This window comes from Epinephelus fuscoguttatus, linkage group LG18, assembly GCF_011397635.1.
Source record: "Epinephelus fuscoguttatus linkage group LG18, E.fuscoguttatus.final_Chr_v1".
Taxonomy (NCBI): Eukaryota; Metazoa; Chordata; class Actinopteri; order Perciformes; family Serranidae; genus Epinephelus; species Epinephelus fuscoguttatus.
Window position 1 is genome coordinate 39903658 of NC_064769.1, and position 17622 is coordinate 39921279.

General features: G+C 43.7%; 1 protein-coding gene across 1 annotated transcript in view; it reads right to left on the reverse strand.

The window, feature by feature from the left end:
• Positions 1–17622, reverse strand: part of LOC125905936 (scavenger receptor cysteine-rich type 1 protein M130-like) — a 362554-nt gene that overhangs the window by 2812 nt on the left and 342120 nt on the right. Inside the window, exons 14-21 of the mRNA XM_049604264.1 lie at positions 9060–9350; positions 6851–7156; positions 6470–6757; positions 5435–5740; positions 5051–5341; positions 3317–3622; positions 2937–3221; positions 456–785 (exon numbers count right to left, since the gene is read on the reverse strand). Coding sequence (XP_049460221.1) covers positions 456–785; positions 2937–3221; positions 3317–3622; positions 5051–5341; positions 5435–5740; positions 6470–6757; positions 6851–7156; positions 9060–9350 — 2403 coding nt within the window. The remainder of the gene's footprint in view (positions 1–455; positions 786–2936; positions 3222–3316; positions 3623–5050; positions 5342–5434; positions 5741–6469; positions 6758–6850; positions 7157–9059; positions 9351–17622) is intronic.

Sequence of the window (17622 nt, forward strand, 5' to 3'; positions counted from 1 at the left end):
ATCTGAGAAGATCAAATACATTGTTTTTGGTGCCTAACTGTTTCCCAAGTATATTAGTGTGTGTGTGAATGAATAAACGAGAGGCATTAACGTAAATTTCTTTGTAGAAAGGCGCTTGTATTAGTTTACGGCGCAGCCTTGCCACATCCAATATGGCGGCAACATACAGCTCAGCGCTCGATGTGGCATCTACGTATATATGTCTATGATAGTAACACCTCACTGAGTTGTCAGAGAACCAGAGTTATACTGGTAACCAAACATGCTCAGTCCTACAGTAAATCGTTGCTGTTGCCATTGAAACACTTTGTATAAGTTTGGTTACTATATGACATACGTGACACAATGACAGTCGTCACAGTGTCATTCCAGAAACAACATGTGGTCAGCTGATCATTTTCAGTCAGTGTGGACCAATCATCTTCTCCAAACCTGCATGTAAACAGTCAGCTTACCTGAGACAGTGACGGAGAGCAGGCGGCTCTCAGAGGAGAAGTTATGAGAGAAAACATAGAGGTGATAAACACAGCTGTAGCTTCCTTGGTGGGCGGGCTCTGCTTCAAGAAACAGGAAGTAGGCAGAGTGATTGACAGCTGGTTGGGTGTAGTTGTGTGCTGAGTTGGAGGAGGTGAAGGTGAGCTGGAAGGAGCCTCCTGGGTACTGTGGCTGGATGGAGCAGCTGATGGTGAAGTTGGAGCCTCTGAGCACCTGAAACCCCTGCTGCTGGGCCTCGGAGACCCCGTCCATGGAGGAGGACGCAGAGATGTTGGGCTGAAGCAGCAGGTCTGTAAATACAGAGAGATGATTGGCTGAAGCAGCAGGTCTGTAAATACAGAGAGATGATTGGCTGAAGCAGCAGGTCAGTAAATACAGAGAGATGATTGGCTGAAGCAGCAGGTCTGTAAATACAGAGAAATGATTGGCTGAAGAAGCAAGTCAGTAAATACTGGGTCAGCACCAATAGTACGTCGTGGTACACCTGCAATGTGCCAATTAGGTGGAGTCTGCACTCCTTTTGACAGTTATCGTAGCCAGTAGATACGCCACATCCACTGCTAAGTTTAAGCGTTCATGTCACCACGACCACATGACTCAAAGAAACACAAACGAAAGCTGTGTAAATGGAGTGGAGTCTGTCAGCCAGCGGCAGCAACCACGTAACTGTCAACTGACAAAACAAACAACACTGTTGGTCTACAGGTCAAAAGCCAGGGGCCTGTATCACGAAGCGAGATCAACCTTTCCTGGGTTACCCAGACCTATCCTGGGTTGACTAACCCTAACAATGGCAATCAGGATAATCGGTATCACGACGCTGGATATCAACTCGGTAACTCAACCCAGGGTTGCTTTATCAAGAGCTGTGAACGCGCACGCAGCAGACCAATCACAATCATGAGAGAAGCGCAGCGTCACTGAGCGTCCCCACAGAGCGCCGTATGTGAGGAAAAAAAAAAAAGTATTTCTCATGTGAGGATCAGAGATTAATTCTACTAAAATATGAGGAGGAGAAAAGCAACATTAGAGAAAAGGCCAACACCGTGGCAGCTGCAGGAGGAGGAAACACGCGTGGCAACACATAACGGGATGAATAATGTTTAGTTTTAGTTTAGATTAGTTTATTTGCACATAATGTTAAAAACAGACAGTATAACATTTACAAGATTAAAAAAAGAAAAGTGCCGGAGAGGTTAGAAGCCACTAAAAGCTTATCAAAGAAATTCCCCTGTCAAAACATCAATGAAATCACATAACAGAGAAGAAAAAAACGGGTGAGGAAAGAAGAAATAGAGGAGGAGAGAGGGAAAAATCAAGACAACACAAGGCAGCAAATAAAATGATGTGTAGGTTAAATGACTCATCACTGGTTCAAGTAGCTACAGTACCTGTACCTGTACATCTGACACTGATCACACCCTTGAATCCCATGAAATCAATGCTGCACAGATGAATTGCGTGTATTACAATTATCGTCTAACGTCTAGCACTAATTAATGGTGCTATTAAGTGTTCGCAAATGATCAGTTTCTTTCTTATGAAGGGGTGGGATGAAAGTTCCACTTCTTTCCACTCCTTTTTGAACAATCTTTTCACTGTCTGTTGTTGTTGCTTTCTTTTCTTTTTTAATGTTCAAAATAAACTTTCAAATCAAAATCAATCAAATGAATTAAACTTCCCGTCATGACTGGGCTGCATTTCTGTCAGCCATCAACAGCTGATTGGCCAGTGGGTGGTGCTTTTTATAGGATCAGATTCAACCCTGAACTTACCCTGCTCCGGAGCAGGATAGCCGTTCAGAGTAAGTTACCATGGTGATCTACCCCGATAAGAACTGAACCGGCTTCGTGAGACCGAAAACCCAGGGTTAACCCTGAAGTTACCTCGCTGAGACATTAATCCTGCTTCGTGATACAGGCCCCTGGGTGGCTTCCTGAGGTGACAAATAGTTGCCTGCATAGACAGTAATGTTGACAATTTGATTTTATGTAAGTCTTATTCATTTCCCTTCACTTGTTTGTGTTTGTATGAGTCATGTGGTCGTGGTGACATAAACGCCGCTCTCTCTGCTGGACTTCAGCAGTCAGTCTGGTGTATCTACTGGCTATGATAACTGTCTGATGGTATGTAGACTACATTCATCTGGTGCACTGCAATTGTACACTCGTGTGGTAATGGTGTGGACCCACTGGCTGAAGCAGCACGTCTCTAAACAAAGAGACAGACAGAGAGACAGACAGGTGTGTCCTGTCAGGTGAAGCTCAGCAGGCTATGGATGGATGGAGAACTTTTAGAAACAAGCCCAGTTCTCTACAGTTTAGGATGTCATTGTCCTGGATAACTCTCCAGTTCACTCCACTGACAGTCACTGTAATGGAACATAACGGAAACATCACTGTCATAGATGATGTCATAGATGATGTCACTGATAGGCTTACCTGAGCAGGGAAAATTCCAGGTGTAGAAAGAAAAATCTGACTTTACACACTCCCTCAGCGCAGATCCAGACTCAATACAGTTGGAGATGATCGTCCACACAGAGCTGCCTAAGAAATCCTCTTTCTGTCCTACAGAAACAGCAAAGCCACAGTCCAGATCTCTGCAGACAACACCTGCTGTCTTCAGGGTCCAGTCATAGCTAATCAAAGGTCTCCATTCTCCCTGATGTTTGACCTCCACTGTTCCTGCACAGCGACTGTCTCCTCCCACCAACCTGACAGGTTCTGAACAGAAACCAGAGAGTCATCAGTAAAAGAACAAAGTGAGTTTCAATGAAGAAGAGAAATGAACCAAATCAAAGCTGCAGCTCCTCTTCTACCTGAGCAGGTGAGTCCAACAGCTTTGCCAGGTGAGCAGGTGTTTCTATCTGAGCCTGAGCTTCTACAGTCCAGGAGAGCAGACTCATTGCCTCCACACTGGAACTCTTTGGTCCACATTGGAGCCTCCACTTCTCCATAGAGCGCCCCCTGGAGGACTGAAGGAGCCCCACAGCCAAGCTCCCTACAGACCACCTCTGCATCCTGCTGGTCAAAGTCAGCTTCACACACTGAGGACCACCTCTGGTTAGACTTCACCTCCAGTCTGCCTGAGCACAGACTGGTCCCATGCACCAGCCTGACAGAGTCTGGAGAGATAATAGAAGATAAAATAGAGAGAGAGATAAAAGACACCAGACACTAAATAAAAAGATGTCGTCAAACAACAGTTCACTGATTCAAACTGGACTCACAACAATTCCAACATCACTTCATCATTAACAACAGAACACGTCTTTATAAGCCCACAGACTGCAGCTGTCTGACATCACATTTACATTTCATACTCTCTAACATATGTCCCAAGAGCCAACTTCCGTGGCCGAGGATCGGACCGCCAAGGCCCCCGCCTTGGTCTGCTGCCTGATCCACACTGCATCGAACCCTTCTGGATCCCTCTGCAGGTGGTGGGCCTGCAGGGGGACGAGCCCATGTAGCAGGTTCGGGCTGGGCCCGGCCGGACCCCATGGGCGAAGGCCTGGCCACCAGGAGCTCGCCCACGGTCCCCAACCGCAGGCCTGGCTCCAGGGTGGAGCCCTGGTAACCCTCCGGGCCGGGTACGCAAGCTCACATTGTTTTCCATCATGAAGGGTCTTTTGAACCGTCCTTCGTCTGACCCTTCGCCCAGAACCTATCTGCCATGGGAAACCCTACCAGGGGCAAAATGCCCCCGACAACACAGCTCCTAGGGTCATTAGGGCACTCAAACTCCTCCACCAGGGTAAGGTGACGGTTCTTGGAGGATCACACTCCCCAGCCTACCCGGTAAGGTCTACTCCAGGGTGCTGGAGAAGAGGGTCTGGTCGATAGTTGAACCTGAGATTGAGGAGGAGCAATGTGGTTTTCGTCCCAGACGCGGAACCTTGGACCAGCTCTTTACCCTCACCAGGGTGCTGGAGGGGGCATGGGAGTTCGCCCAACCCGGACCCGGATAAGCAGAGGACAACGAGTACGACGACGAGACAAGTACGAGTACAAGTACTCTCTAACATACGTTATCCATTTCTCTGTCCATTTTTTTCAGAGATGATTTGTAAGCCACAATGAAAATTTGTTTAGAAAATGATCCCTAAAATCTCAAAGGGATAGGGGCTGGACTCTCTCCTTTAAAGGGGGACGCCATGTGGGTGTGGAGATACTGACGAGCCCCCGGCTGAGCTGAGCTGAGCTGATCAAAGCTGTGTCCAGTAGGTCATTGGTGCCTGTTATGGTGGCAACCAAAGAACCTGCTGCTGGAAACCAGTGGCTTAGAAAGCTGTCAAGCTGAAGAAGGAGTCCTTTCAGGCTGGTTGGTGGTTGGCCCAGGGGACTCCTGAAGCAGCACACATGTATGTTTCATATATACAGATATATATCTTGGTGCATTCAGCAGCTGATTTACTGAGGCAGCAGCTCATCAGACTCCATCATGGCTGCTGGAGACAGTCTGCTGCCATTCTAGCTGGAACATGTGTGAGTCAACCTGGGGACATTACTGTCATAGATGATGTCACTGATGATGTCACTGATGGGCTTACCTGAGCAGGTGAGATTCAGGATGGAGGAAGAGGAAGATGATGTTGCACACTCCCTCAGAGCAGATCCAGAGTGAACACAGTCAGAGTCGATCCTCCACGCAGGTCTGGCTGAGGACTCCTTTCTCTCTCCTACAGAAACAGCAGAGCCACAGTCCAGATCTCTGCAGGCAACACCTGCTGTCTTCAGGGTCCAGTCAGAGTAATAACCATTCACTGGTCTCCATTCTCCCTGATGTTTGACCTCCACTGTTCCTGCACAGTGACTGTGTCCTCCCACCAACCTGACAGACTCTGAACAGAAACCAGAGAGTCATCAGTAAAAGAACAAAGTGGGTTTCATTAGAAGAGAAATGAACCAAATCAGAGCTGCAGCTCCTCTTCTACCTGAGCAGGTGAGTCCAACAGCTTTGCCAGGTGAGCAGGTGTTTCTATCTGAGCCTGAGCTTCTACAGTCCAGGAGAGCAGACTCATGGCCTCCACACTGGAACTCTTTGGTCCACATTGGAGCCTCCACTTCTCCATAGAGCGCCCCCTGGAGGACTGAAGGAGCCCCACAGCCAAGCTCCCTACAGACCACCTCTGCATCCTGCTGGTCAAAGTCAGCTTCACACACTGAGGACCACCTCTGGTTAGACTTCACCTCCAGTCTGCCTGAGCACAGACTGGTCCCATTCACCAGCCTGACAGAGTCTGGAGAGATAATAGAAGATAAAATAGAGAGAGATAAAAGACACCAGACACTAAATAAAAAGATGGCATCAAACAACAAGTCACTGATTCAAACTGGACTCACAACAATTCCAACATCACTTCATCATTAACAACAGAACACGTCTTTATAAGACCACAGACTGCAGCTGTCTGACATCACATTTACATTTCATACTCTCTAACATACGTTATCCATTTCTCTGTCCAGTTTTTTCTGAGATGATCTGTAACCCACAATAAAAATGTGTTTAGAAAATGATCCCTAAAATCTCAAAGGGATAGAGGCTGGACTCTCTCCTTTTAAGGAGTTGTCCAGGGTGAAGGACGACACATGGGTGTGGAGATACTGACGAGCCCCCGGCTGAGCTGAGCTGATCAAAGTTGTGTCCAGTAGGTCATTGGTGCCTGTTATGGTGGCAACCAAAGAACCTGCTGCTGGAAACCAGTGGGTCAGAAAGCTGTCAAGCTGAAGAAGGAGTCCTTTCAGGCTGGTTGGTGGTTGGCCCAGGGGACTCCTGAAGCAGCACACATGTATGTTTCATATATACAGATATATATCTTGGTGCATTCAGCAGCTGATTTACTGAGGCAGCAGCTCATCAGACTCCATCATGGCTGCTGGAGACAGTCTGCTGCCATTCTAGCTGGAACATGTGTGAGTCAACCTGGGGACATTACTGTCATAGATGATGTCACTGATGGGCTTACCTGAGCAGGTGAGATCCATGATAACGCGAGAGAAGTCTGATATTGCACACTCCCTCAGAGCAGGTACAGACTTAACACACTGAAAGTTGATCCCCCACATGGAGCTTAATGGTAACTCTTTCTGTTTTACAGAAACAGCAGAGCCACAGACCAGCTGTCCACAGACAGCAGCGGCTTCCTTCAGGGTCCAGGGAGAGTAAATGACAGTTATTGGTCTCCATTCTCCCTGATGTTTCAGCTCCAGTGTTCCTGCACAGTGACTGTCTCCTCCCACCAACCTGAAAGGCTCTGAACAGAAACCAGAGAGTCATCAGTAAAAGAACAAAGTGAGTTTCATTAGAAGAGAAATGAACCAAATCAAAGCTGCAGCTCCTCTTCTACCTGAGCAGGTGAGTCCAACAGCTTTGCCAGGTGAGCAGGTGTTTCTATCTGAGCCTGAGCTTCTACAGTCCAGGAGAGCAGACTCATGGCCTCCACACTGGAACTCTTTGGTCCACACTGGAGCCTCCACTTCTCCATAGAGCGCCCCCTGGAGGACTGAAGGAGCCCCACAGCCAAGCTCCCTACAGACCACCTCTGCATCCTGCTGGTCAAAGTCAGCTTCACACACTGAGGACCACCTCTGGTTAGACTTCACCTCCAGTCTGCCTGAGCACAGACTGGTCCCATCCACCAGCCTGACAGAGTCTGGAGAGATAATAGAAGATAAAATAGAGAGAGATAAAAGACACCAGACACTAAATAAAAAGATGGCATCAAACAACAATTCACTGATTCAAACTGGACTCACAACAATTCCAACATCACTTCATCATTAACAACAGAACACATCTTTATAAGACCACAGACTGCAGCTGTCTGACATCACATTTACATTTCATACTCTCTGACATACGTTATCCATTTCTCAACACTTTTAACATGTTTTCAAACAATAACATCATCATCTGTGATGCTACAGAGAAGTTAAAAGGTCTCACTCTTTCTGATTATTCTGAGAAGATCTGTAACCAACAATAAAAAAATTTGTTAAGAAAATGATCCCTAAAATCTCAAAGGGATAGGGGCTGGACTCTCTCCTTTTAAGGAGTTGTCCAGGGTGGAGGACTCCACGTGGGTGTGGAGATACTGACGAGCCCCCGGCTGAGCTGAGCTGATCAAAGTTGTGTCCAGTAGGTCATTGGTGCCTGTTATGGTGGCAACCAAAGAACCTGCTGCTGGAAACCAGTGGCTCAGAAAGCTGTCAAGCTGAAGAAGGAGTCCTTTCAGGCTGGTTGGTGGTTGGCCCAGGGGACTCCTGAAGCAGCACACATGTATGTTTTATATGCACCAATCAGCAAAAACACTAAAACCACTGACTTGTAACAATAACATCATTGATCATCTTGTGATAATAAAAAAAACTTGTGGGCAACAGCACTCACAAAACATCCTGTTTGATACACTGAAAAAGGCTTAGGCCTTTGTGAATGCTGTTGCCCACAAGTTTTTTTTGGAATCATTCTGCAACTTGCACCCATTGTTTTAAAAATTTTGGAGTTGTGCTTCCTCCTTTCTTCATCTTGTGATAATACAATGTTCTGCGAGGGGACTATGGGGCCTGGTATTCATGTCAATGCTATCTGAGATGCTCCATGCACCCAAGCAGTATTGCTGACCAAGTACCCCCTTTCATTACAATGACAGTCCCCGATGGCAGTGTCTCCTGCAGCAGGACAATGTGCAATGTCACACCACATAAACTGTTCAGAAATGGCCCGAAGAACGTGACAAATAGCTCAATGCATTGACCTGGCCTCCAAATTCCCCAGATCCTAATCTGATCAAGTATCAGTGAGACGTGCTGGTACCCCACCTCAAAACACACAGGACTCAAAGGTTTTGCCACCGACGGCCTGATGCTAGACACCAAAGGACACACCGCAGAGGTCCTGCATCTATCATTCAACAGACGGATCTGAGGAAGTCTCACTGGCTTTGGGGTACCTCTGGGGTAGGGGCATGGCCAAGAAATGCTTGATCAGATTGTGATCTGGGGAATTTGGAGGCCAGGTCAGGTTGAGGCCTTGACCTCTTTGTCATGTTCCTTGGGCCATTCCTGAGCAGTTCTTTTGGAGTAACATGGCACATTCTTTTGCAGGGGGGACTTGTGCCATTTCGGAGTGCTGCTGACGTGAGGGCAAGAGGGTGGTGGTGGTGGTGGTGGGGTGGGGGGGGTGGGGGTGGGGGTGGGGGGTATGTACTTGTACTTGGTCAGCAAACATGATTGGGTGGATGGGGGGGGGGGGTATGTACTTGTACTTGGTCAGCAAACATGATTGGGTGGATGGAGTGCATCAAGTGGCACCCACATTAATGCCAGGATGCAAGTTTTATTCAGCAGAACACTGTAACAAGATGATTAATATTATTTACCTCATCTGGGAGTGGTTCTTATGGCTGCACCTGATTTACTGAGGCAGCAGCTCATCAGACTCCATCATGGCTGCTGGAGACAGTCTGCTGCCATTCTAGCTGGAACATGTGTGAGTCAACCTGGGGACATTACTGTCATAGATGATGTCACTGATGATGTCACTGATGGGCTTACCTGAGCAGGTGAGATTCAGGACAGAGGAAGAGGAATCTGGTGTTGCACACTCCCTCAGAGCAGATCCAGAGTGAACACATTCAGACCTGATCGTCCACACAGGTCTGGCTGAGGACTCCTTTCTCCATCCTACAGAAACAACAGAGCCACAGTCCAGATCTCTGCAGGCAACACCTGCTGTCTTCAGGGTCCAGGGAGAGTCAGAGTCCTCCACTGGTCTCCATTCTCCCTGATGTTTGACCTCCAGTGTTCCTGCACAGTGACTGTCTCCTCCCACCAACCTGACAGACTCTGAACAGAAACCAGAGAGTCATCAGGAAAAGGACAAAGTGAGTTTCATTACAAAAACTCAACTCAACTTTTTTTTTATATAGCACCTTACATACAAACATGCAGCCCAAAGTGCTTCACATGGCAAAACTGCAATGACACAGACACAAGACAATACAATATGAAAAAAGCAAACTAACCAAAACAGAACAAACTAACCAAAAGATGGTTAAAACTCCAGAGAATAAAAAGAGAGAAAATAAATGAATAAAATAGAATAAAAAACAACAGGAGAGATAAAAAGGTAAAATCTAATGGTTAAAACTTAAAAATCAAGACTGTAATGTTACTCCATATTAAAAGCCAGATTTAAAAGCCAGGGGCCTCATTTATAAAGCTTGCTTATGCACAAAACGGGGCTTGAAAGTGGCGTACGCCACTTACCACGCACAGGTTGTGATTTATAAAAATAAACTTAGCGGGAGAATGTACGCACCTGTAAGCAAACTCTGAGTCATGCGTGCGCACATTTTGGAGACACTGGGAAGTGGCAACGCAGACGGCGAGGTGGAGAAGTGGAGTCAGATGTTTTATTGATGTCTCACACAAATTTAACGCCACGCTATATCCACCTTAGATCCACGTTATCATTGAAATTAAATCCAGCAGCCATATTTTGCACTTGGAGTGAGTGATAATTGTCTCATAAAAACATTGTAAAATCCAACTCAAGTCCTGAATTGAAATTCTTTCTAAATACCTATTTAATCTGCACTGCCTCTAACGTCTCATTGTCCACTCTGTGAGCGCAGGAGGGGGAGAGGATGGCACGACTGCATGGAATATATTTATTTATTCAGCTAAATCTTTCTTCAGTCCTCCACCTCCCGTTAAAGGGTCTCTAGCTCAGTCTCGGAGAAATTCCGTTTTTTGGTTTGTTTCTCACACCTGTTACCGTGACTCAAACGAGAGAACACTCGCATGCCGGCTTATCTATATGCAGATCGCATTCATGAGGTGTTTTGCATGACCATTTATGGTTGAACTAGAGCGTGTAGAGGGCGGAATATGAGGCGGATCTGGGTGTGCACAACTCCAGGAGGTCTGTGATTTATAAAGAGAACATTGCGTGCAAATGTGCGTGCGCACAGTTTTATAAATCAGATTATTTTTTGGCGCACGCCATTTTCAGCTTTTGGGCGCTTTTGGGTCAACTTTTAGTATGAATCTTAAGCACTCTTTTATAAATGAGGCCCCAGGTCTTTAATTTACGTTTAAAAATTCCAAGAGAGCGTCAGCCATTCTGATATCCAACACACTGGCTGCAGCATCCTAGACTAGCTATAGTTTCCTTTTTGACTCTTTGGGTAGTCCAGTGAAAAGGGAACTGCAATAGTCTAAACCGCTGGTAATAAAAGTGTGAGTGAGTATTTCAGCATCTTTCTGGGTTAAAACATTAATTAAAATTTAAATCAGAGTCTAAAACCAATCCCAAGTGGTTAGTGCAGTTTTTCTCTTGCTGCTTTTTTACCAATTAAAAGAAAGAAAGTTTTTTCTTCATTTATCTTTAAAAAGTTTTTACCCATCCAAACATTAATGTCAGAAAGACAGGCAATGAGACCATCCAATGCATTTGAGGCATTCAGGGATGTATAATAGTGTGTCATCAGAATAAAAATGGTGATTAACGTGGTGATGGTTAATAATATTTCCAAGTGATAATGAGAACAAAAGTGGTCCAAGAATGCTTCCTTGAGGAACACCACATGTAATGCTATGAGTCTGTGATACATGAGCACCCAGACAGACACAAAACTGTCGGTTAAATAAGACCTAAACCAAGCTAAAACAGTCAGAGAGACCATCCCATTATGTAAGTCTGTCTATTAAATGCTGCACTTAAATCTAACAGAAGAAGATCAGTCACATTGTTCTCGTCAACAATAATTCTCAGATTGTTTACAACCTTCAGTCGGGCCGTCTCTGTGCTGTGGTTTGCTCAATAACCAACCTGGAAACTTTCTAAAATGCCACTGTTAGTAAGATGAACTAGTCGATTAAAACATTTTTGCTAAGAAAAGGTAGATTTGAAATCGGTCTGTAATTATTTAAGTCTGAGTGCTCTAGATTGGATTGTTTTGAGAAGAGGTTTTACCACTGAGGTCTGAACGCTGTGGGAAATGTGCCTGAATTAAGTGAGGAGTTTATAATACATGTTGTTTGTTGGTTGAGGGTCTGTAAGCAGGATTTAAACTGCTTGGTTGGGACAGGGTCTGGAGCAAATATAGTAGACTTCGTTCGGTTAATCACTTTGCAGACAGCATCTTCTGACATCATATAAAAGGACGACATTATAGATGGGGGCCCCGGGGCAGGGAGATCGCAGGAATTTTGACAGTTCACATTTACAGTACCGGCTCTGATAACAGAACAGAAATGAACCAAATCAAAGCTGCAGCTCCTCTTCTACCTGAGCAGGTGAGTCCAACAGCTTTGCCAGGTGAGCAGGTGTTTCTATCTGAGCCTGAGCTTCTACAGTCCAGGAGAGCAGACTCATGGCCTCCACACTGGAACTCTTTGGTCCACATTGGAGCCTCCACTTCTCCATAGAGCGCCCCCTGGAGGACTGAAGGAGCCCCACAGCCAAGCTCCCTACAGACCACCTCTGCATCCTGCTGGTCAAAGTCAGCTTCACACACTGAGGACCACCTCTGGTTAGACTTCACCTCCAGTCTGCCTGAGCACAGACTGGTCCCATGCACCAGCCTGACAGAGTCTGGAGAGATAATAGAAGATAAAATAGAGAGAGATAAAAGACACCAGACACTAAATAAAAAGATGTCATCAAACAACAATTCAAAACTGACAACAATTCCATTTATCAAAACTTTCAACATGTTTTCTAACATTAACATCATCATCTGCAGATTTCTTTTTTCTGTTACTTCTGCTCAGGTTGTCAACAATCCATAATCACCTACTCAACACTACTCAATTGACATCTTCTGTGACCCAACCATTAGGGGGGTTGGGTTAATTGATCAGATTAGTTGAGTTTCCCTTTGGGGATGAATGAAGGTCGGTTGGTCTGTTGGTCTGTCTTAGGAACATTCTCAGGAGAAATTTCCCCCTATCCATTTTAGAGCATTTTGAAACAGTAATCTTAGATCAGAGCTTCTCAAGGTTTTGATCAGTGTGTGCCATTTTAGCACACACTGTGACTTTCTTATGACAGTTTGACTTGTTTTTTATGACATATTGTACTATGACATTGTTTTAATAATATATAGGCTACTACGACGTTTTAATGATGTTTACATGTTCATGACATACCAACATATTCTTACTCCCACCTCGTCATATATTGACTTTTGTTTTCCACGTCCACATACAACGTGCAAGGTACCCTGGGTGCGTTGGTTATTAACGCTTTAGGACACTTCTGCCTGTTACATGCATTGTCTTCTTCGGCGATATACTTCTGTTTTCACAGGAAATTAAATGTTTACATACAGTCTCTTTCAAAATAAAAGCACTGTGTTGGTACAATGCCGTGAAGTGACGATTTTTTTTCCTTCAACAACAAACTCGTGGTTGAGTTTAGGAAAAAAGAATGGAGTTGGACTTTAGAATCTTGTGGGATGCAAATACCGCTCTCTCTCGGGTGAAAGAAGTAGTTTGTTGGACAAATCCACCACCACTCCCACCCGCCTTACCCAGACTTTCGCCACCTTAACTTTTGTCCTTGTCCCGCAGTGTTTCCCCTGACGCTGCCAGGTGCTGTTACACTAAAAAGCAAACGACTGTGTATCATGCTGATGTTAAAGGACACCTTTTTCATGGGTTTCTGACACCGTAAGTCACCACCCAAGTGCCAGATTTCAACGATTTCGGAGTGAGACCTGGCTCGACATACTATTGACACTGACAGTGATATAGCCCATCCAACACCCATATTACATTCCAGTTTTCCACTTTTTAGCCTAATACATTTGAAAGTAATGACATAGAGACAGTATAGTCTTTGACACTGATTGTACCCCTAGCAGGTGAGCAAAGGCTAAACTGTAGTACATCATAATACTACAATCGGTAATACGTTGTCCAGTTATCCGACTACTTAATGTATTTGCTTGGTGAAAATATCATACTTTGCAGCTGAAATCCCTCTAAAATCACTCTTGACAATTACCTTTCCAAAATACCTATTGACATTATCTAAACCAAGGACAAAATAATCAAGACTACTAACAAAATTGTGGAGCGGAATGAAGAAGCTAATGCTGTGGAAGTGGCTGAATGTGAAAATGCTAGCAGTAGCAGTAGCCCTGACCTGAATATTTTCTAGTCAACGGACGGAATGGCCAACAACATCACAAAGGATATTGATGATAAAATTGACACAGCATTTGTGGCCATAAGGTTCGTCTACCTGACGGTACAGAAGGATTGAATTCTATGAGCTACATGAAGAAGTGGTTACCTAACTATCTCAAAATTACAAGCAAAATGGGAAGGGTAATACCGGACCATGCACTCCATTCTCTTGCACCAAAACCTGGTCACAAGCATCACTCCAGACTGATCTTGAGCAACTTGTCATGAATGCAGCCCACCGTCTTGGTGCAGAACTGGGACATCACACACATACTGGGCCAAGGATTTCTTTCTTTAGTGATAATTCAGTGGCCGTGGTCAAGAAACAAAAGGTCTTCCATGACGTGAGGGAACAGTTGAAGAAGATGAATATTGACCATGCACTGATTTATCCTGTGATGCCTAAGATGAAAGTCAATGGTACAGAGAAGAGGTTTGATATACCAGAGGGAGCCATAGCATTTTTGGACTTAGTTAAAATATATAACACTGGACAAATTTCTCTTTTTTTGTTATGCTTTGATAATTGGACTGGTACTATGTGAGTACTTGCATGATCCTGTCATTTATTACTTTCATTTTCTATTACAGCTTCCCATGCAGAGAAACATCATATCACCATACGTAAAATGGGACTTGTGTTATTTCTGTGGTTAGGTGTGAGTATGGTGATTAGTTGATCTGTTCGCTGTTAGCCATGGGGAGTAGGAAGACTGAAGTTCTCTGGACATTTAGTAGGGATATTCCCCCATTTCCCCTCGGTCCTGTTTTATGTTTTTTTGTTGTTGTTGTTGTTGTTTTTTTGCATTTTTTTTTCTTGCACAGCTCAGTCATTGAATTTTTCTGTTTTCTAAATGGAGTGTGTCATGATATGTTTAATCTTGCATGACCATGGGCTCTGTTATGTATCTCTGTGGCAACCACACTGCAAACTTTGAAAGCTTTTTACCTCGTGACTCGGTGACAGTCATTATGTAATGTCACATAATTTGCTTAATATTTGAAGCACAAAATTATATGAAAAAACAATTTAGATTTTTTAAAATCAATATATCGGATTGGACATTTTTAGCATTTTGGAATATTAGGGGTGAGGCTGCATAAGTAAAAAGTATTAGAATCTAAATATACTTATAAGAGACTACCAAAAGCAAAATTACTCATTATGTATAATCACCCATTTAAGGATATATATATATATATATATATATATATATATATATATATATATATATATAAATATTACATTATTTTATCATAAATATTGATGCATTAATGTTGCTGATATTAAAGGTGAAGCTCATTTTAAATGTGGGCTTACTACTGGGTGGTTTAATCTATACTAATACATTGTAAATTATTAGTTGGTTAATACATTGTATTAATAATCTGAATCTGTAAAGTAACTAAAACTGTCACATAAATGAAGTAATGGAGTAAAAAAGTAGAATTTTTGCCTCTGAAATGAAGAGTAGAATTAGTATGAAACCAGTATGAAAATGGAAATACAAAAGCACAAGTAATTTAAAATTGTACTTAACTGCAGTACTTGAGTCAATAAAGGTTTAATGGTAGCAATTGTAATTCTACTCGGAAAGTCACACTGAGGCACTAATGTTTTAAACATCACAATTCACAATAAATCTGAAGAATAAATGTCACTTTTCAACTTACACATTTCAACTCTCCAATGATAAAGCTGTGACTTTGAATGAAAATAAGGTGCCAGAGTACATAAAAAAAGCATCAAAATAGAGCTTGTTTATCAAAAAATTCTTCCCGGAGGAGGATCCCTATGGACCCCCCTAAAGAGGTCAACTCTGAGCCCCAAATGTCCTCAAACCCTAAAAAATAATGCCCATTTAGCTTTGGATAAAACCAAAAACATTCATGTGACAGTGTACGGTTTGAAAGATAAATTCATATAATCAACCAGCATCTCTTACTGCCAACCCCCAATTTGAAGCAGTCTAGAATTGGGCCTGATTGGGGGGCAATGTATCCCCCATCTCCACACAGAAAAGTCAAAACATTTTCACTGTCTTATTTTTCTGAGATCTGTGACCAAGTGTGGAAATCTGTTTAAAAAATCTGTTTCCTTTTCACAAGTGGTTGGCCAGAGGGACTCCTGAAACAGCCCACATTTATGCTTCATATACTTAAGGTACACGACACAAGAGGGAGCGTTATTATTCCGAATATCAGCACAGCTCTGATTCAGCCGCAGATGATTACAGCCGTGCTGATATTCAGAGCAACAGCACTCCCTCTCGTGTCATATTGCTTTTATAAAACAGTGCTACAAGAACTTTTTGTAAGTTAAAAGTAAAAACTGACAACAGATTATAATTTGTCCGCCAGCACAAATAGTTCTGCAACTGGACCAGGACTGGACTGTTGCTAAGCAACACATAAACATTCCTGTGCACTAGCTCGCTACTCTGTGTAAGTCTACAAGTTACCACAAGCCAGCAACTGTGTATCATGCACATTAATCTGAATGTTTCCATTTATTGTGTGACCAGTGAAATAAGAATAAGAGTCTGCTGACAATCACTTTGGTGGCATTTGTGTGATGCTGAAGAGTTAGCAGCCAATCAGACAGTAGTGCTGTGACATCTTCTGATGTCATATGAGGACACTTGGATATTTGCAGTGAAGCATGCAGGCATCTTTCCTTCCCTTCATCTTCATCGGAGGACCATGCTGTTCTATTGTATATCAGCACTCATGATGTGCCTCCTGTCCAATCAAACCGCTTGGTTGGAGTGAACTGTTGTATGTACAGATATATATCTTGGTGCATTTACGGACACAGCAGAACATGTGTGAGTCAACCTGGGGACATTACTGTCATAGATGATGTCATACATAATGTCACTGATGGGCTTACCTGAGCAGGTGAGATTCAGGATGTAGGAAGAGGAGGCTGATGATGCACACTCTGTCAGAGGAGATCCAGAGTGAACACAGTCAGACTTGGTCTTCAACACATCCATGCTTGAGGAGACCTCTTTCCGTCCTATAGCGACAGCAGAGCCACAGTCCAGCTCTGTGCAGGCAGCAGTTGCTTCCTTCAGGGTCCAGGGATAGGACAGTGGTTCTCCACGGGAAATATATGGAACATCAGTCACTGGTGTCCATTCTCCCTCTAGTTTCAGCTCCAGTATTCCTGCACAGCGACTGTCTCCTCCCACCAATCTGACATCACCAGGCTCTGAACATAAAGCAGAGAGTCATCAGTAAAATAAATTAAATATATTTTAAACTAAAACTTGACTACTGATTCTGCATTAAAGGTTCTTTATTTGTCTTTCCTTTCTGTGTGTACCTGTTGAGTTGTGTTCTCCTTCAGCCTGGAGTCCTGAGGAGGAAATCAAAAGATAAACATCAGTATAAAGCAGTTTGATTGGAGCACAGCTGTGAACACAAACACCTCAGTGAACTCACTCAGTTTACTACAGGTGAGATGAACACATGAATACACACATATAGAGTTAAAGGAATAGTTCAACATTTTAGGAAATATGATTCAGTTCAGTTTATTCATAGTGCAGCATCACAAAAGTCTCTGCACACATTACAGATTAAAACAACACATTTAAACATGTTGGAACAGCAACAATAAAAGAGTTTGGGGAAATACTTAAAGTTAAATATCTATTAGTTTATTCTAGATTTTGTAATTATTTAATGAGCATTGTTTGAGGGAGCCTGAGAAGGTTTTCAATGCTTCACTGCAGTTGTTTTTCGTATGATAATAAATAACTTGAAACTAATTGTTAGGTAGAATGAGTTCCATCCATCCATCCATCCATCCATCCATCCATCCATAATGGAGCTGTGGAAAAGTTACCATCAGGTGCAGCATATACCAAGGTGATGCCCTGTCCCTGCCACTGTTCTGCACAGGCCT